General features: G+C 36.1%; 1 protein-coding gene across 2 annotated transcripts in view; it reads right to left on the reverse strand.

Annotated features, from left to right (window-relative positions):
- Positions 1-24739, reverse strand: part of GRAMD2B (GRAM domain containing 2B) — a 53029-nt gene that overhangs the window by 23638 nt on the left and 4652 nt on the right. Inside the window, exons 1-3 of one of the 2 annotated variants that reach the window (XM_039334168.1) lie at positions 15173-16499; positions 3402-3524; positions 546-627 (exon numbers count right to left, since the gene is read on the reverse strand). In XM_039334168.1, the coding sequence (XP_039190102.1) occupies positions 546-627; positions 3402-3524; positions 15173-15261 (294 nt within the window). In that variant the 5' untranslated portion in view covers positions 15262-16499. Of the gene's footprint in view, positions 1-545; positions 628-3401; positions 3525-15172; positions 16500-24739 lie in introns of those variants that run through there. The other variant, XM_039334167.1, reaches the window with a different exon arrangement.

Genomic DNA, 24739 nt, shown 5'->3' on the forward strand with positions numbered 1-24739 from the left:
TTACATAGCACAATCTTTTCCTAATCCAGTCTGCCTGCTCAATGACACCCCATCAAAAGCCAAGTGAGCGGCAGCAGCTGCTGCTGTCTTTCTTTCACCATGGGGACAGCTGTCTTGATTTATCATCACACTATGTACTATTGCCTGGAATCAAAACAAGGTGGAGAATGTGGGACACAAGGGAGAATGAGAGCAAAGGAGGAAGAATGGGCAGATTTGCATTTAAAAACTGGTCCATGTGAACCAGACCAAGCAGGTTATACTTAGCACCCTTGTATCGCACTATTGATTAAATTGTTAAACAAAACATACTTTAGCTTAATATGTGAACTAATTCAGAGGATTATGCATCTAATGCCTCTAAGGATCAGCTCTTAAATATTCCAAATATGGTCCCTTATTTAGTAAATCAGAGTTATGGGAAACAGTGGTATTTCAACACCAATGTACTATTCCAGCCTGATGTTGTACAGTACTTTTGTTGTTCTGTCATAGCCAGGGTTTTCAACATTTCATATATCAAACAGATCAGTATTTCTCAGTACCTGGTTTGAGGTATGCTTCTTCCTTTCAGCTTTTGAGTCATTCTTGCCATCCAAGAAACCATTATCCACAATTGTCTTTGACCTAAAGGAAATCCCATTACATTATTCTCATTTCATAAAAAATGGATTTTTTTCACATTAAAAGATTCAGCCAAGTTGAATGAATTTCCGAGTAAAGCATGCCCTTAAAGATACTTATGAAACAATGTGGATTTCTTGCTTCTGATTGTGAAGAGACAGACTTTCATGGCTTTGCTACTTCAATGCTCTACAGCAGAGGTGTCAAACTGGTGACCCATGGGTCAGATGCTTCGTGTGCAGGCCATGCCCACCCCAGCTCTGCACAGGCAAAAATGTTGCGATACATCACGATATGTCACATGGCACAATTGAGTTTGACACCCGTGCTCTACAGCCTTCTCTGGTTTTATAGGATCAGAGGCTTAACAACCACTGAAAAAATTGTCATAAAATTGGACCACTCAACTTACAACCATAATGGCTTACGATGGAAATTCTGGTCCCAAATTAGGTTGCAAATCGAGGACTACCTGGACCTTAAGCTGAATGCTTATTATCACACAGATCTGACTATTTAGTCATGTATCTTGCACATTGTAAAAGGTCCATATGATAGTATAATGATGCCTATATCAGCATAGAGCCATGGTGGTTCAGTGATTAGAATGCAGTATTGCAAGTTAACTCACTGCTCAGTCCAGGAATCTTGACCAGCTCAAGGTTGACTCAGCCTTCCATCCTTCTGAAGTCAGTAAAATGAGGACCCAGATTGTTGGGGGCAATATGCTGACTCTATAAACTGCTTAGAGAGCGGTTTATATTATGTATACATAACAGTGGTGGGATTCAGCCAGTTTGCACCAGTTTGGCAGAACCTGTAGCTATATTTTTTTGTTGCCCAGGCCCAGAATGGACTTTTGGAAGCAGCATCCACACAGAGAATCAGTTGTTCACATATTTGAATCCCACCACTGATACATAGTGTACTTCATATACTATGAAGTGGTATATAAACCTAAGTGCTATTGCTATTTCCTACCTGGACTTCAATTCCTTGAGTTCCCAATCCAACTTGGCCATTACTGAAAATTCTGGGAGATAAATGTCACATTTTTGGAGATTAAGAAAATGTGAGTATTCAAATTTGCCTCAACAAAGTAATGTGCATTACAGACCAATACAATTTAACTTGTTAATGTGTAGTAATGACACATTTTCCTTTTCTTTTGAAATGTTCTGCATCATCTTACAGCCTTCAGTGTACTGTTCAGTCACAAAGATTTTCTGGCTACTGGAAAAGTCACAAAAGGTTGTCAAAGAGACTTTGGAGCAGCAGAAGTGAAGCAACTCTATCTCTTTACTTTCACAAGTGAGGAGAGCTCACTACTTTGAAGGGGTGTGCTTCGTATGAATCTTCAACACAGCAAAGCACCTCTTTGAAGTTTTGCACAAGTCTAATACTGTGCAGTATCTTTAGGAGACTGAACATTTTGACACAGCCAAGAATGTAACTGAAAAATCCACTCTTCTCACAGGCAACATTCTTCTCATTTCATTTGACTAAATCCTTTCCTAACCTCTAATTAGTGGAGAATAGTCCCATCTTTTCAAGTTTTTACAATGGCAAAAACTTCAATTTTGCCCCAAAGCACAGCTGGGTACTTATGTCAAACAGAGAAGAAAAAAATTACTCATCAGTCTCCAAGGGATAATTATAGGGATATACCAAAAGATAGGAAAAAGGAAGGAAATATAAATTGCATTGTAATATATGGGCAAACAAAATACAAGACAAATACTTAGTGGAATGCATAATGTGTTCATATATGCAATAAGAAAAATGCAGTATGGGCAAATGTTTGTTATTGGATTGGACCAGCATGGAATCTTGAATCAGTTTATGATAGAACAAAGTGAAGAAATTGCACATTATCTACTGAGACCTAAATTATGAATACAAGAGCGGCTACAGATTCCCCTCTTGGCTCTCACCAAGCTCCATGTCTCATCTGACTTAAATTTTACAGTTACTTTAAGGTTGAAAAATGTTGCATCATCCTTATTTCCAAAAATGCTCTTGAAGTTGATTGTAGATCCAGAGGCATTTTTAGTAAATAAAAAGGATAAGGGGCTATTACAGTAGGGCTCCACGCAGCCATTTTGTGAGCGAGCCCATGTCAAGCTCTCAAAATGTGCTACTTAGCCTCTGAGACCTGGGAATTGCTCTCTTCATGTAATTTTTCTGCAGAATTATTATTTGGGAAACCAGCAAAATCCCAACATTTCTTTCAAGTTTCAGATGGCATCATTTCATTTTCCAACAGTAATGTTAGTTTTGCTGCTCTAAGAAAGAGAAGAGGAATCCATGCACTTCTATACAGGACTATTCACCATTCCAAATATATGCCATTCAAAGAATTAAAACCAGATGTTCTAGAAACAAGAAGAGCAAGAACCTGTGAACAATTAGGAGAAATGTGTAATTGCACCCAGATTAGCTTACAGTACTTCCAGCCCTTCTGCACTTTCAAAGGCAGTGCTTGGCATCTGCAAATTAGTCAGGCACACACAGAGATGTGGTGGTTGGACTTGCACAGATGTTCTTGCTCCCTACCTATTGGGTTGGGAAGCCAGCCACTGGGAGAGACTGATACAAAAGAGAAAACCAGGACTTACAGAAGAGGGAGAAATTGGTTCAAAGTTTATCCAATATAAACTTATGTGGATGAATTCAAATGTGTCCAACATTCACAAAATATGTTGTCATTTTTCTTTAATAGAGATTTAACCATTAACGTTCCATCTAGTTGATTCCAGATGAATCTAGTTCATTACCGTGCAATTGCAACTTTTTTCTGGTCTTCAAAATAGTCGGCCTCATTAAATGATATTTGTGGCACCCCAAAGCCTGGTTTTCCAGATTTCTTCTTTTCTTCTGTTCCATTTTCATTTTCTGAACTGTAAGAAAGTAATATTATTTGTCAGGGCTGAAAAATATAAAGCAATAGTCTCAAAACTTAAATTACAGTTTCCAGTTCCAATCACATACCTATATACCGTAGCTTATATTTGAATGATGGCATTTGAAGAACTAAAGATTTTTTTAGATACTTCAATTGATTATGTTATGAATGGAGAACCGGAAGATCTGACTTTCCTTACATGTAACTAAAACATCCAAAATGGAGCTAGTTTCGTTTTTTCCTGGGGAATGCACAAGCTCTTGAGATAGGACCAAATTAACCATACTACCATGAAGTGAGGTAGAAGCTAAGAGCAAATGCAGAGAATATTACTATAAAGCAACATGGCGTCAGTTGTACTTCCATGCTGACTGCATTACTTATTATATGAAGCCAATTTTTTCTAGTCTCGTTGGTGCCATTAATATTTTTTTTTCTTTCATTACTCAAAGAGATGGGGAATCCAATTGTATTCCTAACTGTGTAGTTCTCATGGTTAAGTCATAGCTTCAACATCCTGGATTATTAGTGAAATGGACCTAACATACATCCCATGCATGCTAAAGGTCCTAATCCTTTGATGTTTTGGAATAGTAGTAGTAATAACAATAATAATATTAATAATAATAATAGTTGGAAGGGACCCTGGAGGTCATCTAGTCCAACCCCCTGCTCAGGCAGGTAACCCTATGCCATTTCAGACAAATAGCTGTCCAGTCTCTTCTTAAAAACTTCCAGTGTTGGAGCATTCACCGCTTCTGGAGGCAGGTTGTTCCACTGGTTAATTGTTCTAAGTGTCAGGAAGTTTCTCCTTAGTTCTAGGTTGCTTCTCTCCTTGATTAGTTTCCACCCATTGCTTCTTGTCCTGCCTTCAGGTGCTTTGGAAAATAGCTTGACTCTCTCTTCTTTGGGACAGCCCCTGAGATATTGGAACACTGCTATCTGAGCTATATTAATAACATATCTAAGAAAATAAAAGGTAATCTCAGTAAATACACTGGTCATTCAATTAGCTTGATTGTGAGACTGGCTCCCAATTTTAGAAAGCACATGGTGATGGTAGGTTTTCTAAGATGCGTACAAGGGTTGGTGATCTCCCAACTGCAAAAATCATGATACAAAGAAATCCATTTCTGCCAGGTGGTGCATAGGAGGACAAATGTTTGCACAATGAAGTAGAAATGAAAAGGTTTTTTTTCCCCCAGCAAATGCTGAAATGTGGTAAAATGAATTTCTTTCACTACTAAATTAAAACTATCTCAAATGTAGTCAAACTTTTTCATCTACGGTAGGTACTTTCTATAATGTGGACATGTATAACAGGGTAAGAAGAAACAACAACAACAACAGGGATGATAAGGAATCAAGATTTTCAGTACAGTACAGGTAGTCCTCAAATTATGACAATTGAGCCCAAAATTTATGTTGTTAAGTGAGACATTTGTTAAGTGAATTTTGCCCCATTTTATGACCTTGCTTGCCACAGTTGCTAAATAAATCACTGTAGTTGATAAGTTAGTAAGTTAGTTGTTAAGTGAATCTGGCTTCCCCATTGACTTTGCTTGTCAAAAGGTTGCAAAAGATGACCTTGGGATACAGCAACGGTCATAAATATGAAATAGTTGCCAAGCATCTGAATTTTGATTACATGATCATTGGGGTGCTACAAAGGTTGTAACTGTGACAAATGATCATAAGTCACTTTTTTCAGTGCCGTTCTAGCTTTGAACCGTCACTAAATGAACTCTTGTAAGTTGAGAACTGCCTGTATTTTAAATGCATGTTCAAATGTGAAAGACACTGTGCCCACACTTCAAAGCATTCACATGGAAATTAACCTTTACTGTTTTGAAATAAGCATGTTTACAGTGGCCCTTTTCATTGGCACTGTAAGATGAAACTTAAATCATGGTTTAAAATAAGTTTTGCTTGCTTGTACTTCCCTGCTGTTCCCAGGGCTTTCACTAGTTAATTGGAATTAATTTACCTTTCACAGAAGTTGTTGAAAATGGAAAATTCGTTCTTCTTATATTCCACACTATAAAAATGTCAGAATAATGCAACATGCCACTTAGAGTTTTGACAGTCTGTTTACCTGTTGTTTTTTATATTGCCTGGAAACAAAGCCCAACAGTTTGGAATAAGATGTCTCATTGAAAAAGCTTCTCCTTCTATGGTTTTTCTTTCTGATAGAGGATCAGAGAGTAGGTCTTTAATACTGACATAGATAAACTGTCTTTTAGCCAAGGGATTCATAATCTAAGTTATGCATGGCAGGGGAAAAGAAAATAGCCAAGTGTGAAATCTGCCTATTACTACTGCTATCTGAAAATATTATCATCATTGTTTCTGTTAAAATATTTTCTAGGTGGAAAGACCAGTTATTTTTTAATGATTTGACTTGTTTGGAAGAACCAGCCATATAAATAAGCGATGACAAAACCTACAAGCACAGATGTCTCTGCGAGAGAGCAAATGATCTAATGTGTTCTGATGTGACAGAAGTAAAGTACATAATCTTTATCACTTGCATGATGATATCAGAGTATGTATGATATAATTGTGGATCTTACCAGATACCTATAGCCTCTATTTTGGAACATGATCCCCTTTTATTCATACCTCACAGAGCTTATACAGAGCTGCTGTCCTAGCAATATTTTGCAGAATGATTTTTTTCAGTTTGCAATAGCATAGGCAGAGTTCAAAATCCCAAATCAGGACTACTGCACATGCAAAAGATATTTAAATTGCAATATAAAGACAGGATGCTTTTGGGAATATATTGAGCTAATTAGTTGATTTCAGAAATGACTAGCTTAAATAGAATCTGGCTGCAGGGGTACTCCAAACTTTCTGTATTTTAGCAGTTTAATTCCATAATTGGCCATCATAGATCATTGGGAAATAAGTCCTTCCACAACTTTCTATGTGATTTCTTCCAAAATGCAGAATCTGTTGGCAAAATATAAATTGCAGCTTCTGTAGATAGAGCTAGTTAGGGTAAAAATAGAATTACTATACATATGTATGTAGGTAGGTATCTCTGTGTATATTCATTTAACAGCAATATTCAGTTAATTAACAGCAATATTCAGTTAATTAGTGTTTTTAGTCAAAACCTGCTTAATCAGTATTTTCAGACAAAAGAAATAAAAAGAGCTGAAGATTTCTAATGAATTCTGAATTCGCTATGTTGTCTAAACTGCCTAATATATATAGAATGATCTAGGAAAGAAAATTATTTAGCTCTTATTGTGAGCTATAAGACACATAATTCACTAAATCTGGTGAAGTTTAAAACCTTTAGAAATTGCTTTAGTTGAAAAAATTATCAAAAGACATTGAAAAGCTTTATAATGAAAGATAGGTTCAGTAAATGTAGTAACCTTTGTTGGTTATTTTATTATTTTTTTTGCTAATACACTACTCTCATCTATGTGTACAAATGGAAGTGAATGTTTAAGAATCTCAAGACAATAGGTAGAGAAGCAGATAAGTGGATAAATAAAATTCTGCTTAACGGGGCACCTTAAATAGATAAACTAAAAGTCCATGTTTTTTTTCTTGAAGGCTGATGTTTCCTCACATCATATTAAAGCCAAGCTTTAATTCATTATCTCCCAATTAAGAGAGTAGTTGAGAATAATTCTTAACAAAATGATAATCACAGATGCCAAGAAAAGCATATCATTTTAATGATGATAAATTTGATGTCTTAATGTGCTCCCTGTTTTCGTTGAAATCTGTAATACTGGGAAGACCCAACACATGCAGAAGCACTAGGCTGGACAATGTTAAACCACAATTTTACTCAAGCCTCCTCAAAACAAGATGACATGAAACAGTCATACTTCTAAAGCAGAAAGATGCAGTGTTGAGTGAAGCAACATTCGAAGAAATGTCTTCAACAGAAAAGTTACAGTTGTTTGGTTGAGTAAATTGTGCTTAATTTATTGCTTAACAGGTGAAAAACATACTGCTCAATTTGACACATGTCTGTTCAGAAGTAAGCGCCCTTAAGTATGTATCATACTGATACATACCTGGGAAAAATTCCCATCAGTGAGATTTACTATTGAATAAATATGTTTAGGTTTGTGTTACCTGTTGTGCTTTTTATTAATCCTAAGGCATGACATTTATTTTATTTTTGGATTTAGAGTACCCCCTACTAAAGACTCCTGAACTTTACTATCAGGAAGACTGTCCATTATTTTCCCCTGTTCTCATACAGTACAAATACATTATATTTATTTTGGCCAGCAGAAATAATAGCTTAAGTAACCCTCTTCTTTGGTTTTTCTTGTTCTGAACTATGGTATACAAGACTGTTTTAAAAATGAAAATTACATAAATACCTGGGCTTAAAAGTATATATTCAGAAGAAATTCAGTTTGCCTATAATCATCCTATTGCAGTAGAAAAACTGACAGAAATGCAGGCTAGATCCTTAAATGTGAAGATATAGTGTAAAATAAGATGAAATCTGAACAATTTTCTTATAAATACATGAACATAGAGGCCAGTTGAATAGAACACTTTTCCCTGTTTCATAGCTTCTTCTATTATGGACAGAAATATATTTTTTTTGTTAAGCTATCCTTATTAGTTTTGTAGACTGAAATCTTACCTGATACAAAATATGGATGCCTTAGTATCTAGGTACCCATTAATCTGATTAATATTGGTTCAGCTGAATTTTAATGAGGATTGTGGTTGTGGCTTGTCACAATCATGTTTTAGTAATCTGGGAAACTTCAAGTTAACTTCAATATACTATTTTACCATGAACTATTAAATTACAGATACCAGGCTTAGGACAAACTAGGAATCTAACTTTTTAAAACCCATCTATTTTATGCTATCAAGGACAACTGAGATAAGAAGGTTGAGTGCAGATTTGACAATTGTGAGCAGATCTCTGTTTTGTATATTTGCCCTGAGCAGTTTTTACTGGGTCCTATATTCCTACATAGCACCTTTAGTGAACTTTAGACCAGTTATTAAATGGTAATGGTTAATATTTATCATTTCATCTTTGAAGGACAAATGTTGTTGGCTTTGGCTGTCCACTGATAATATTTACACTATTTGCATTTATTAAGAGCTCAGTTTGGACTAGGCATACTCCTAGTTCTGGAAGCACTTAGTTTTTTTAGAAGTGGTTATCAAATCTTATGAGACTAAAAATCCCACAGTATTTATAAATGCTTGTAGTCCATAAATCAACTCAATGTGCAAACTTTAAAAACTGACTGGAATAAGAAATTCATTTTATTTAAAAATGGGGAATCGCTTTAATGCCTCTAGATCTTTTAACAGACTAATATATTCCACTGTATTTGTTAGAAAAAGAATGATTACAACACCAGGGTGTTGCAGATGCAATGAAAATAATGTTTCATGTAAATATTATGTTTTTGTGATGATCTAAAATAATTTTTGGGAATAAGTCATTACACAGATTAATTTGACTTTAACACAGACTTTAATATTCACAGATAGACGTATTCCTCTTGTTTTTTTCTATTTGGGTAAATAAAGACTAACAATAATTGTCATCACAGTGGGTCCACAAAGGCTTGAAGAAATGTTATGATTTAAATCTTGAGTTAAGTCTTGGGGGGGGGGTCTGTGGCCACAAAAGGTATTTAAACAGGATCCATGGTGAAGAAAAGATTGAGAACCACTGTCCTACAAGATCCCCACTTTCCTTTTGCTATCCCTGAATACATCTATGGAAATATTGGCTAAGTGAAAGCATTGTGTATTATTTATTAATCTGTCTATAACTGCTCTTCAAAGGAAGAACTTTGGCTTTCCCTTATTCAGCAATGAAACAGCTTCACAGATTCTGAGATAACATTAACACTTTTGAGGGATGAGAATCTATATTGATATGAAGCAAATGGAAAAGTCTGCTGTAGCTTTTGCATCAGGATTACTGTTGACTGCAAAAAAGATGTGTATGGTACAATTTCCAATGCTGAAATCTAGATACATTGGCTTTAGATTAAATAAAAATTAAAGTCTTTATATGTTTGTAAACTTGTACTGCAAGGGTCTTCATTTAAACCAAATATATTTTTCATTTACACTAATGATGTTGTCAGATTTGATTTATGGGATCTTGAAGACTGGAAGCCCCAACTGTACTTATTAGGATATACTGTAGATAGAAAGCTTGGAATCCCCATTTTTAAAGTTGATGTCAAAGATTAACATTCTTCTAGTGAGTTACCAAAAGTAAAATTAAATTAAAAGCGTTAGAGTATTTACTTCATTGTACACCTCACCTCTGAGGCCTGACCATTGTTGTTATTCCAGCAAGAATAGCAAACAAAACCGAAAGGAAGCATTTTTTACATAAGAAAAGGTCAAAGTTTTCCTTTAGTTGTGTTTCTTTTCTGGTAACTATATAAATTTCTTGTCAATAATATACTGTAACAGTGCTTATTTTGTATTTCCCCTGCTAATTAAGTCCAAAATCTTATTGAGGGTTTTAATATTCCAATTTTATCTGGGCCCTTAGTCTGTTTATAACTTTCTAAGATACAACTCTTATTTAGTGTTTTGCTATTTATTTCTGATTTAAATTCTTTATTTTATTCAACATTTTCAAACTTGCCATTCCAAAGGGCTTTAATACCGGTAGCTTAGAAGCAGAGGTTTATGAACTTAGTGCCTTTGAAAGTCTCTACTGTGGTTGTGAGCAAGATAGCTAATCCTATAATTTCCTAGTGCTCAAACTGACAGAAAACTGTGCCCTGCATTCTGGTCATGAGGAATAGCTGTCCAGAATATATGTGGGTGATCTCCTGTCTTCTCCTTATCTAAGGAAGTTCCAAGAAAATGGTCTACTTCTTGGTTCCTTGGTCTTTGCTATGGTCATTGGCTCTGCTTTTGTAGAGCTGTCTTCAGTTCATTATACCTTCCCTGGAAGATCATCATTTTAAGACAACTCAGCTATGAAAAATGATCAGAGTTGACTTGTTATGTTGACTTTTCAAATGGGCTTTCTCCATTGTGGTTTGACACATTGATTGATTTATTTAGAACACTTATATGGCCACCTGAGCCAGTTTGGTGTAGTGGTTAAGGCATCTGACTAGAAACTGGGAGTCTGAGTTCCAATTCCACCAAAGGCACAAAGCCAGCTTGGGACAGTTACTTTCTCTTAGCTCTAAAAAGGAGGCAATGGCAAACCACTTCTGAAAAACCTTGCCAAGAAAACTGCAGGGCCTTGTCCAGGCAGTCTCTTAGGATCAGATATGATTAAATGAAAAAAAAAAAACACCATGTAAATGTTTAGTGTGAATAGGTTTTTAAAAACTATTGCAAAGTATTTAAGGGAAGTAACAAAATGACCTTAGGTTTTTTGTAATCACTTTGACTCATTTACCAGCAATGAACTGAAGAAGCTACTCTTTCCCCATTACTTTTTTTGCCTTCCAGAAGGTTTTCCATAATATCAACTCAATTCTGCCTTTTTAAAGGCAAATGGACATATTCGAAAACCTAATACCGACTCCACTACAACCACTTCTAATTTGATCATTTTTATTTTATTTTTTGAAAATACCTATGAAGGAAGCCATTGTTTGCACATTTAACCAAAATAATACTTAAAATGGGCCATCAACCTCACATAGGGCAAAGATACCATGTTGCTAATCTCTTACTGTAACTGAAAATTGGCTTTCTACTGTGTACACATTTTGGGAATTGCAATATTGAATCTGGCAGTTACAGGTTCCTATAAAAAAACAGGCAAGTCCTACTGAATTTTATACAGTTTATTTTTATGTAAGTATAACATGCAGCCTAAGTATAGAGGATTCTATTGCTCATTTATTTATTCATTTTACCCATGTCCCACAATATAGTGACTCTTAACTGTTATTGTTAGAAATCACTGGCCTGTTGACATTTTCCTTAAACAATGTAGTTTCATCCTGAGTTGTGTATCAAATGTGTTTTAAACGACAGGTCTGAACTGAATCTCAGTAGAAACCTGTTGATCAAAATATATAGCACTCTAAAAGAGCTTCAAAGTGTGCAAGTGTATGCATTTTTCCAAGGCGACATGAAAGCTTAACTGTCTGTTTAGTTCTTCATGCAACCTGTCAGGAAAAATATAAGAGGAAAAACGAAAGTGAGAAAGCACCTGCCACTTCAGATGACATCTGAAATTAAACTGGCAATCTTTGGAACAAAAAGGTATGATTTGGTCTAGAGTACGAAATGTTGCATTGCTTACTTGAGATAGTAATTTCAACTGAACTAGGTGCAAAACCAGCAATCGAACATGATTGATTAAAATTTTCACAGCAGTGGGCAAATAATTTAATTTAAACAACAGAGTAACTAAATGCACAAGAACTGATGCAGTTTTTTTAGGTTTGCATAGATAATTTGACCTTCTTTTATAGGATTTTACCCAATAAATTAATGCAAGCTGACTCTGTTAGGCATTTATTCTCTTTCTCAAACAAGTGATGGCTTTCTGCGTAATGGATTTTACCTTAACAAGGCTAAAATGGCAAGAACAAATTGGAGAAATGCTATGAAAATCCTGACTTCCTGTTGCTGAAGATCACCCCTGTTACCTGGGCGGATTATTAAAAAGGGTAAAGTAAGAGAGAAAACTGTGAAATCCAGGATAGAAATTGGCATTTGTGACCTTTTCCCCTTTTAAATTTCTGAAGTCAAAATATACAGAAGCTATTGACTTCAAAAGGATATTCAAATGGATAGATCAGCTTTCTTACCATAGGCATACGTTCTTGAACACATAGATATCAAAATGATGAAATGTGGGTTTCCTCCTTTTGTACTTGCATGCAACATTGCAAGTATATAAGAGGAGATGTTTGTTGCAACATCATATTAAGTATTTCTTTTCCTGCCTCTTTAGCACCTATACCACCTAATTTTTCTGATAGCCCTCTTCATTTTTAGAAAATAATTGACTTGCCCCTACCTCTCTTTGGCCAACGTAGCTGTCTGGAGAGCCATTTATTAGAAAATAACAAATAGTATTTTTAAACAATTGATAAAGCCACACAACACCCAGAGTGACTCTGGCCGGTGTACAAGGTTAAAAGCAACAATAACGTAATAATAAAGTCCTTTTTACTGCTGTGCCTTTTTATTTATTGCTTTGTCAGTTATTCAATGAAATGCATTACCATTTCAGTTATTGAGGTATAAAGGAGATATAGCACTGCTTTTGAAATCAACCTTTTGCAATTCATTGGGATTTAATCAATGTTGGATCGGACCCATGTCCTCCCATAAACGGAAGTGGATTGAATTTGGCAATTTGGAATAGATGCTGATGATGTCAGTGAGAACTAACAAGCTCTGGACCAGGTTCTACTTCATAAAACTACCTAACATAAATGGAGCTTGGTTGTGCCAATTATAACGATCTTTACTTCCTGACAGTGAGAACAATTAATCAGTGTAATGGCTTGTCTTCTGAAGCTATGGGTGCTGCATCACTGGAGGTTTTTAAGAAGAGATTTGACAGCCATTTGTCCAGAATGTTATAGGGTCTTCTGCTTGAGCAGGAGATTGGACTAGAAGACCTGCAAGGTCCCTTCCAACTCTGTTTTTCTGTTATTTATTTTGTCTATTCATGACCAATGCAAAGAAATAATACTGAAAAAATAATACTGTATATCAATTACAAAATGAAATATGTGAGTTCCATCAAAAAACAAAAGAACCCATCAAGCACCCTTCTTCTAGCCCCCTCCTCAAGCACAACAAAATCCAAAAGCTTTTCTCAAAGCAGACCTTTAACTCTTGCATTCCACAGGTTTCTTTTATGTTTTTCTAAAGCTGTGTATCAACTACAAGTCTGAGCTAAGGAACCCATCCTTGGCAGTTCCTAGAATGGAAGTGTAAAGGCCCACTATGTTTTTCTTCTCAAGAAAAATATTAAATGACTATGGAGATTCTCGGTCATCCAGGTCATGATTGTCCCATAAGTACTTTTTCAAGAGGCAACTGGGCTTTCTTGTTTTTCTTTGAAGATGTTTCGCTTCTCATCCAAGAAGCTTCTTCAGCTCTGAGCGAAACGTCTTCAAAGAAAAACAAGAAAGTCCAATTGCCTCTTGAAAAAGCACCTTTGGGACAAGAGAAACAGTAGGCATAATACTAGCCTTCTTAAAACCAGAGCCCCAAACTGGGTACTATTTTCATCATTGGCACCATGCCAAGAAAAGTGAAGTTATCAGATGCTTCCATGCTCTGAATGCCTTTTCTTTCATTGCTGAAAAGAGTTCAAATGAGCTGATAGAAGAGGAAGCTAACAAATTGAAGATACATTTTCCAGATGGATTCCTACATTCTGTCATCCTTCAAATTAAGCCACCTCCCTGTCCTGCATAATTAGATAGAAATGCAGATAACACAGCTGGCATATTAATTCTTGTGAATTAGGACACTGTAATAATATCTGGCAGATTCATATAGGACTTTCTTTTCCTATCAGATTATATGAACTCTCAGGAGTGTGTGGAAGAAGTATTGTGAGGTAACCAGTTTCATAAATCCAATTAATAATATTGGAGTAAATCCATCAGAATGAACCACTACAGTTTGGTGTAGTGGTTAAGGCACTGGGCTAGAATCCTGGAGAGTGTGAATTCTGATCCTGCTTTAAGGACAAGGCAAGTTGGGCCAATCACTCTCTCTCACCTGTAGAAAGAAGGCAATGGAAAACCATTTTTGATTTAAAAAAATGGAAAAAAACCCCAATAACGGTGCAGGGATTTGTCCAAGCAATGGCCAGAAATCATCACTGACTTAAAGGCACCAAAATAAAACAAAACCTTCCATCAGAAGACCCGGACAGCCTTGCCAACTGTAGCTTTATCATGCATTACCATGGCGTCTGAGATAAATCTCTATAAATGTGATGAAGTTGAATCCAAGCTTCTGCTCAAGTTATGGGTGGGCAACAAGGCTGACCCTATAACAAACTCATCATCACCACAGTTAAGATCTGCCCATAGAAAAGGCATCCAAAATCAAACAGTTCTCACATCACCTGAGACACAATACTTCAGATGCACTCAATGTAGACAATCAAAAAAGCATCAGGGGAAACGTTTCTGATTTACCTCTACACAGGGGGCCAAATCACAATGAACCCCAATCAGAGCTTAATTCATCTTGCCACGACAAAATCCGGGGAAAGTCTGTAGCGTGTTTATTACGTTTAACGCAAACCATCAAAGCTATTGTGATCTTCTCCTATATTGTAACCTGTCATGTTGTACTGCTTTATTGTACTGACGGATAATAAACACGCCCCTCGCCTATAGCCATTTGACACCCCCCCTCCCCAGTCCGGATAAGGTTTGATGCGCCAAGAATTGACCACTTATCCAAGAATCTTCAGCTACTCCCGACCCAACAACTCTCCTCAGTCGCTCTTGAGAGGTGGGGTTTTCTTTTTAAAGTTTAGGCAAAGAAGGCGCCCAAGATTGGAGGCAAGGAACCAGCAGAGCGGGCAGAAAACTTCCCGCCGTCTTTTGGCATAAAGCAGCGGCTTTGTTGGTGGATGAGACGCCAGGAGCCCCTAGAACTATTCCTTGCAGTACATGGCTAGGCAGCAATACTTACTGGATTAAAGCCGCTTTTTCCTTTTTACTGGCCACTCTGAGGGGCTTTAGTTCGTCCCCGTCAGGCTGAAGATCAGTCATGAACACCATCGGGAAGAAAAAGTTCGCCTCTGCTCTGTCGTCGCCTCTGGCTCTGCTCCCCCTTCTCTCTGTTGATAGTACTCAAATGGGACTCCCTCCGAGCATTTCTAGCTTCGTATCACCTTCGTATCACCTTACACCACTTCGTAAGCTCAAAGCACAAAATGAGACCCAAGCACGGGCTTTTTTTTTTTTCTTCCTCCCCTTAGTCCCTAACTAACCTGAGCGAGTTTGAACTGGTAATGGTTGCCCGCCCAGCCCTATAGGCTGATGCACAGAGGGAGGAAGCAGGGAAAGTCCGGAGAGACCCAGCCCTCTTCTCGAACCACAGACTCTGGAAGGAAACAGAAAAACCAGTCCCACCAGCTCGTCAGAGATTCAACTCATTGCTCAAGCACGGAAATGACAGCTCTTTTTTTACAGCTCAGCAGCTTTGAAAAAGTCGGATGAGATTTAAAAAAAAGAAAAAAGAAATCGAGAGAAGATAACGATTACGGTGGGACTGAGCCGACGGAAGCAATGAAATTCGTATTAAAAAAATAAATAAAAATCTGCCGGACGTGAAATGTGGGAGTGGAGAAAAAAAGTTGGAAGGTCATCTGACATGATCCTAGCTCTTGATAGGACTCTCTTCAGGCACCTTGGGTGGCTCTAAGACTTGTTATGGAGCTGAAATGATTCACAGCTGGAAGCTTCCTGTTCAGCTATTGTCACTTGGTGGCTTATGAAAACAAAAGGACTCCTGAATGTTTCATGTGGGAATAGCAATAAGAGGAGAAGGGAAAAGGCCTTTGGTTCCTGTTGGTTGATTTTACCTGAGGACTCACCTGACGGCTTGGCTTGAAACAGTGGCAGAGAGTTGGGGACAGGAAATTTCAGATTGGGCAGATTTTCTGCTGATCTGAAGAATAGGTGGGGAGTGATTCAGTTCTCCTGTATGGAAGGGCTTGAGGCAGGTAACCTACAGGTTCCAAGCAAGGAGAATCCACTCGCTGCCCCATACTGGCAAGCTAGGAATCCAACCTTGCTTGGCAGATAATGATGGTATTGTTTCAGGTGGCTTTCTCTGATTGGAAACCTTCAAACAGTTGGGTTTCTGGTGTCCCTGAACCCCTGGTATTCAGAGGACCAGGTTCAGAGAATATAAAGAACCTAAAAGTTCAACCCTAAGCTTTGTAAACTCTACAGGTAGTTCTTGACTTATGACCACAATTAAGCCCAAAATTTCTGTTGCTAAGCAAGTGAGTTAAGTGAGTTTTGCCCCATTTTACGATCTTTTTTTCACCGTTAAATGAATCACTGCAGTTGTTGTGAATCACAGGGTAGTTAAGTGATTCCAGCTTCCCCCATTGACTTTGCTTGACAGAAGCTGGCTGGGTAGGCTACAAATGGAGATCACATGACCCCAGGATAGTGCAACTGTCATAAATACATGCCAGTTGTTAAGTGCCTGAATTTTGATCATGTGTCCACGGGGATGCTGCAACTGTTGTGTGTGAAAAATGGTCATAAGTCACTTTTTTCTGTGCCATGGTAATTTCAAATGGTCACTAAATGAATGATTATAAGTCAAACACTACTGATAGTAACATTAGGTTGGCCTAATGTTCCAGAATGATTGGCCAAGTAAATTGGGCATTCTGAGAGTTTTAGTCCAAACATTTGGAGAGAGGGTCACCAGGCTAAAAAAAAAATAAAAATCTGGTTTTGAGCTACTATTGTCTTTAGAGTAGTAAGACAACACATAGCTTGTTATTAGTCTATGTCAGTGTTTCTCAGTATTAACAATTTTAAGATGTGTGGACTTCAATTCCCAGAATCCCCTAGTCAACTAGGTGGGGAATTCTGGGAACTGAAGTCCATACATCTTAAAGTCACCAAAGGTAAGATTCACCTAGTCTATGCCATCTTTTTCTAGCTGCCGGGAAGCATTAAAAAAAAAAAAAAAAAGGCAGGACAGAATTTTGTTTGCATTTTTAACCAGAGAGTGCATCATTTGTCCTGCTCTATGTCCCAGAATCTGTTAAAAATGACAAGTCCTTCTAGCAATGAAAACTTTCTGAGGAATCAACACAATTACTCTTTATGTTTTCCCTTTTAGTGGATTTACATGCTCTTTTTCCAGGGATCACTTAATCTGCAATGACTTTCAAAACATTCAGCCAGATTTCCTAATACAGTGACCACACTGACGTTGTTGATCTGGGCCTCACTTCTTTCTGTGTAACTGTTAAGTGAACCGTAAAGTTTTCAAATCTTTTGTATGCTTCCTGTTAGGATTATGTCATTTAGAGTAGCTGCCCCCTTTTCTTACTTCTAGGCCACTTTATGAAGGTATAGCCGTGAAATAGAGTTTAAAAATTGTGAAATGCTACTGGAATTCAAGTTAGCATTCTGACATGATCTGAATCTCTTGGAGTTGAGTAGGTCGCCACACCATTTTGCATTGTGCTCATGATTCTCACTCATCATACTACGAAATCCCTGCAGTTTTGAGATTGTGAGGGCAGTATAGACCCACTGGGGTCCTCTCCTAGCTTTTGGTAGCTATGACATGGGTTTTAAATGGAAACAGATGAGGAATCCAATCACACTAAATTCATACATGGACTGATCTGATCTGAGTTTCCCAGATTAACATACAGCTTAGAAATCTTGCAGCTCTGTCAGTTCTGATTGGCCTGACATTTCCTGGCTTAAAACACATCAAAATAAATTTAAAAATGGGTGAAAGTACACTTGACATATATTTACACATTTAAGTGTAGATTTTCATGCAAGTTAAAAAGATGTAGCTTAATGCAGAAAGAGGGTGGAAAGAATTATACATACTTGTGAAACTATGTTATCTAAAAATACCGATTCACCAATTTTTAGGAGGAATCGTAATTCCCTATGAAAATATGCAAGAAAGAACACAATATTACAATTGTGATACAAATTGGATATAACCATTTAAATCATCTTGTTTTAGCAAAGATACCAATACTTGGGATTGAACCAAAATCACTGGCACTATTTGCATTATATTGTTATCAAATTAATTTACCCCAAAACAGTTATAGTCACATAGCATTAGCTAAATTGGACTAGATCAAATAGTATTTTTAAAAACAAATTATTTTCATTCAAAAGCAAGAGTAAGCAATATTTATTTAAAATAAAGATATCATTTTAAAAAAAATATTTCAATAAGTAGGCAAAGAAAATTTCTGAGGTTGTACAACTAGTGCTTAGTATAAGGTTAATAAAGATTGAATATATCAGACAAAGATCATTAAGTAGAAAAAATAATCTACTAAACATAGTGTATGTAAGTATTTGGTTTCTCTTAGATCAAGCATCAGGCTCCAGCTATTCTTTGCACTCTGATTTACAGTGTTTATAAACATAAACTTTAAATACCATACTCTAAAAATGTATATTTGTCTTGCTGCGTGATATATATAGTATATAGTAATGGAAGCTATTTTTGCTTAAATGGAATTATTCTTCTATTATGTGTATACTCTATTCATTTTGCCATTGATGCATATTCTCCAAGTTTAAGTTCCCAAAGCAATGTTTGTTTTCCAGCCAGTGAATAATATGGGCAATTTTGTGAATAGTCAATGTGGTGCAATAAATTTTTTTTCTTCTCAGTTGCCACTCTGGGAGTTAGGTTGGATTGAAAGACAACGATTGGTCCAAAGTCACACTAGAACTTGGTGGAAAAAAATGAATGAAAATTCAATGCACTCTGCTTTGGCCAGAATATAAACCAATTAAAGAAAAGAAGAAATAAAGCTATTTTAGTAGTCACGAAAAATGGCTACCATGACAATTGTTGGGCCTATTCATGAAAGGCTCCTTAGTTTCTGTAGACAGTCAGAACATCTAAAGGACAAACTATTGAGGATTCTAAGGACCACTTCATCTTAAATTTATCTTTTTTCCCCTCAATAGAAGAGTACATATTCAGATCAAGCATCAGGCTCCAGCTATTCACCATGTTTGTTTTTCCAGAATTCTTATATGATCTGTGTGAGGCCCGGAGTTATTCTTGGAAATAAAGATGATGTGTTGTGTGTGACATGTCACTTTCACATTTAATTTCTTTTAATTAATATATATATATAAGGCAAAGGGAGCAGGGAGCCTAGCAGGAATAGATTGCCAGTTTGTCACATTAATTATTTATGGAAAATGTGCTATCCTGCTGACTAATACCAATAATTTTCATGCTAGTTTCATCAAATTAATAGAAAAAAATATAATCAACAAGTGTAAACAATGGATACTTTATAAAATCATTAAAGGAACTAATTTTAAAAAATATGATTGCCAGATAAAACAGTTGGTTGTGAAAGACAACCTGGGTTATTTAATCCACTAACATAATTTTACTAAAGAAAAAGCAGTATAAGTTATAAATTTTAACTTGCATTTTTTGTAGCTTGTTTTTCTGTTGTATTTTTTTCCCTTTAAATCTACAAGAACTTTTGGCATAAAGACTGCTGTAGGAAACTCATTTTCTCCTACATTGCCCAGTCTAAATTTATTGAATCTGAAGATTAATCATTCCACATTTTAATCATCCTTTGGTAAGACTTGGTAACTATCATGCTATCATTTCATTCTTTATGGGTCTGCTTTATTTTCTGCTTAGTAAAGAACTGGGACACTGGAAAAAGTGCTCAGTTCCCTACTGTCAGTTCAATAAAACAGTCTGAGCGCAGTTATCTTTATCTCTGTTATGAATGATTTACTGTGTTCACATGAATTCCATCTAAATATGTATCTTCCCTTAGGAAGTTGAATGTTATAAACAGCAGATTTACAACAATCCTTAAGATGCTCTCCATGGAGTAGAAGGTGCGGTCAGACAGCGTTTCGTATAATATAACTGGGAGCTGGCAGAAGTATATAATGTGTAAAAACCAGTAATTTATTTAGCTTACAGTTATCTAGAATGTGCAAATATTAAATTCCTAAAAAAGACAAAAATGATTTCAAGTTTTGGAGTGGAAAAGTCTGCCTTCATATTCTAGCTTGAAATAATGATCATTATATTAATTATGGATCAGTATAATAGAGGTAGATGTTATCCAACATATATGATCACTATCTTTCTGGGAAGACAAGCCCATGGGATCAGGCTGCTTGCCTTCTGCTAGCATGCCACTTCTATTTTTTGAATGAATTAACTGTTCTACTGTGCAGTATCTCACCGAAGTAATCATGAGTTAAGGCTAAGCAAGTTTTCATTTAACCAAGATTTTAAAAAAGATTTCAGAAGATGTGCATGCAGTCCCATAGCCTGTTCCACATCCTGTAACCATATGAAGGTAAGGATTGCATTTACATATTTATTGGTGTTCTGTGATAACTACAGCATTTACTACATATTAAAATTGCCAAGCCCATTGAAATAGAACATCTTTCTGGAGTAGATGTATTGATTTTTTGGGGACTGATGGGGAAATCATAATATATGATTACTAGAAATCCCTGTGTAATGGAATGTGTGGATGACCATGGGGAACAGAGGAAGAAATGTTGCCTGGGAAATAATCAGACAAGAGAGGTAGTAGTTCCTAGTGGCTTAACTGTCTGAGATGGAAACTTAGGAAGGATGTGTCCTAATGTATCAAGCAATTAATAGTGGTGGTGGGAAGTTTGCAATTTTAGCTTGGAAGATGCTGTTAACTTGGCCCTATAATAAAATGGAATCCACTCATCTAGACAACCTGTGATCTTGTCATCCTTTGAGACAATTAGAAGTCTGATGTGACCAGAATGAACATTAATTTTTAGGCCAACTATATATTTTTTTCACCCCAATGCTGGATGGTCCTTTGATCAAGTCTAAGACTATATGTCATAAACAGAAAACTAATTGTAGTGGCAAACAAACTTCATTAATAAGTCAATCTTTACTTACCTAAACAGATAAATATGACCATGGCTGTGCAACAAAACAATGGGGGCTGAAGTGATTACCATCTTCCTGCCAACTTCCCCATTGATTTTGCTTGTGGGAAGCTGGCACTGAGCATCGGAAATTGTGATCATGTGACCCCAGGAATACCGCTATGGCCACAACTTTGTGAATAAAACTGGTCTGAATGCCATGAAAATTTAAATTCCACAGGAGTAATGGAAACTAGATTTTTATGCACATGCAGCAGATTAGTACTATATAGATTTCTCATGCCTATAATAATTTTTCCCTTCTCTCCTGCTCAGCACAGGAGTAGCTTTCTTCTGCCAAACTAATTTTTCCAGTTCAAGCTGATGCATAAATTGTACTTCTTTCTTAAATATATTAAACCAGCATTAACTTCCTGATATGCAAATCTTAAAGGGGAAAAAAAGCGAACAAGTAATGTCACAGAAGAATTAATGGAGCTATGAAACATTTCTAAAGAAAATTTGGAGTGGTGAACTGCACCATTCCCATTTAATTTCCATTAAAACATTAATGGTTTGATGTGACCTTATGTTTCAAGCTTACAGAATCTTATAAAAGATAAATAGGAAATTGAGCAGTGAATGTGAATGGAAAATCTCAAACTGTGAGCTTTTATTCTGTAAAAAGATCCTGTTACGCAAGTATGAGAATCAATAGTAGCTGTATTATTTTGTAGTCTTAATACCCTATGTATTATGGATGCAGTAAAACATATCCCTGAAAAGCAAATGTAACACAGCTATTCATTCCAGCTATCTATATTCCAAAGGCCCATCTAGACGATTAACAAAATTGCATTTTGCCTTTAGTGTGACATTCTAATCCTGATCTACTACCAGAAGTGCTATCTATAGAGATGAATGAAAGTCACCCCAGTAGTTCAAATCCATCATTGCTCAAGAAACATGATATCAAAGAATTTTTTAAAAGGTAGAGTAATGAAGAAATTGAATGAAAGAGACTTATGAATGAATATGCCCAACATTGAAATGTACTAAGAACAGGTTTATTTCTCCATCCCTAATATTTTGAAATTGTTAGTAGGACCAAACATCAATGTCCCCTTGCCTTTTTTTAAAAAAAGCTGATGATCTGTGATCATCCTCTAGATTCCTAGGAATATGTCTTTTGATTTGATCCAGGTTTTTCCCCCCTTTGGATGTAGTGATAAGGATATTGAATTGCAAACGGGGAAGCCCAGATTTAAATCTAGAATCATGGTACTCATAGGACGAGACTTTGGATGATGTGAAGTATTAGAACCATTTTATAAAGCTTTGGTAAGACAACTTACTAAGAATAAGAATACTGTCTCCTGTTTTGGTAACTATATTATAAAAAAGTTGTTGAGACTCTGGAAAGAGTGCAGAAAAGAGCAACAAAGATGATTAGAGGGCTGGAGACTAAAACATATGAAGAACAGTTGTAGGAATTGGCTATGTCTAGTGCAGTGAAAAGAAGGACTAGGGGAGACATGATAACGGCATTAAATATTTGAGGGACTGCCGCAAAGAAGAGAGGTCAACCTATTTTACAAAGCACGGAAGGCAAGACAAGAAACAATGAATGGAAACTAATCAAGGAGAGAATCAACCTAGAATTAAGAAGAAATTTCCTGATGGTGAGAACAATTAACCAGTGAAATACCTTGCTTTCAGAAGTTGTGGGGACTCCATCACTGGAGTCTTTTAAGGAGATACTGGACAGCCACTTGTCTGGGGTGGTATAGGGTCTCTTGTTTGAGCAAGAGGTTGGACTAGAAAATCTCCAAGGTCCCTTCCAACTCTGTTATTAACTTTCTCTACTTCAACCAGTCTCATGGGTGCAATCTTGTGAAGGGGATCTTTATGAGCACTTTACAAATAAATATAAGAAAAGGCTCACCCTTGAGTCTGCATCATTTTTTTTAGAAGCCTGCTTCCCTGCATACAGATATTTAGTGGGTATTCACTTATTAGTTAAATGCTTCTTCAGGGTGATAGCAATATGAGGTCCACTCCAACACTTCATTGTAGTTTATCATCAGTGCTTAGCCAGTTGCTTATAGAAACATTTAGAATTTACACCTACTTTCTTTCGAGATAGAATTCCTTCAGTTATCAATTATGCAAGCCACTGAGATCTCTTCTTAGCTCACCATATCCCTTCATCTACTTGCATCAATACAAAGTGTTTTTGTAGCTAGAATGGAGTTGTTTTTCCTATAATTTTCATATAAAATGTTTATTCCAATTTATTTGTTGCTCTGATTAATATTAAGTAGGTTCTTCAGTCCCTAGGCTTTTGGCCATCTGATTAGACAAATCATTTTTTTTTTTTTTGCAAATAATACACACTATAATGAATTTGATTTCTTCAAAGAATAGTTATGTTTCTTTTTACTGACTACTTATTCTTTCTGAAAAATAGCCAAAAATAGTCAAATCTATTTTTATCCATCTTAGATGTGGTCATAAGGTAATGCCATCCTTACTAATTTGTCCCTTCTTCAGATATAACAACTATGTATGCTCACTTGAAGTCAGCATTTCTTTGTACAGTCATCTGTAGCTTTACCCTACCCTACCCTACTTTATCCTACTTTTCCGAGCCATAAAGATTCTTTTTGGGGGGCTTATATTATATATTCTTATGATAATTATGAAGGAATTAGGTGGGCACCATGCTATCTCTTAACAGATTAGAAATAAGGATGTTAAGCTTTGGGGCTAGAAAATGCTTCAATACTGTTCCATATTCCTGCATGTACTCAAAATATCTTGACAGAAATTTTAGGAAGTGCATAAATGCACCATTCTTTCTTTTCAAGCATTTATGTATATTTGCAAAAGGGGAAGATTTATAACACTATCCCCCATCATTGCTACAACTGTATCCTCTGAGTGTTCCTAATTCTTTCTTTCTTTCTTTCTTTCTTTCTTTCTTTCTTTCTTTCTTTCTTTCTTTCTTTCTTTTTCTTTCTTTCTCTCTCTCTCTCTCTGTCTGTCTCTGTTTGTGTGTGAGAAAAAAGATTAATAGTTTCTCTATATGGACACCAGAAATGATAGCATTTTGATCTACTATCTTTAGCAGTGCTTTAGATCAAGAATGAGAAATAAGATTTTCACATACTTTTTAAATAATGAAAGAAATTGCCTGACAATAATTTTAAAAATAATAAAAAAATAATAGCGTATGAATAGCTGAACCTACACTTACGTATACAATTTTATGTACCTGGACATATGTGATACATAATTGTTTCATGGGATATTAAGGGACAAAAAACTGAAAATAACATCAGTTTTACTGCCCACATTATAAGTGCAATATATTACAATCAATTTTTAATGGATACTTTCAAAGAATTCATGAAAAATATCATAATCACTTACATTCTTAATGTATGCAGGATTTGTATGCATCTTTTCTTAAATTGCCAGGAATTATTTTTTAAAATCAGATCAGCAGATCATACTTCTTTGTCAGATAAATTTCCCTTGTACAGTATTTTTAAATGCAAAAACACTCTTATTTTTTTAAAAAAATATTACA

Source organism: Crotalus tigris, unplaced genomic scaffold (genome assembly GCF_016545835.1).
Source record: "Crotalus tigris isolate CLP2741 ecotype Arizona unplaced genomic scaffold, ASM1654583v1 scf7180000017628.32516253702:7417878, whole genome shotgun sequence".
NCBI lineage: Eukaryota > Metazoa > Chordata > Lepidosauria > Squamata > Viperidae > Crotalus > Crotalus tigris.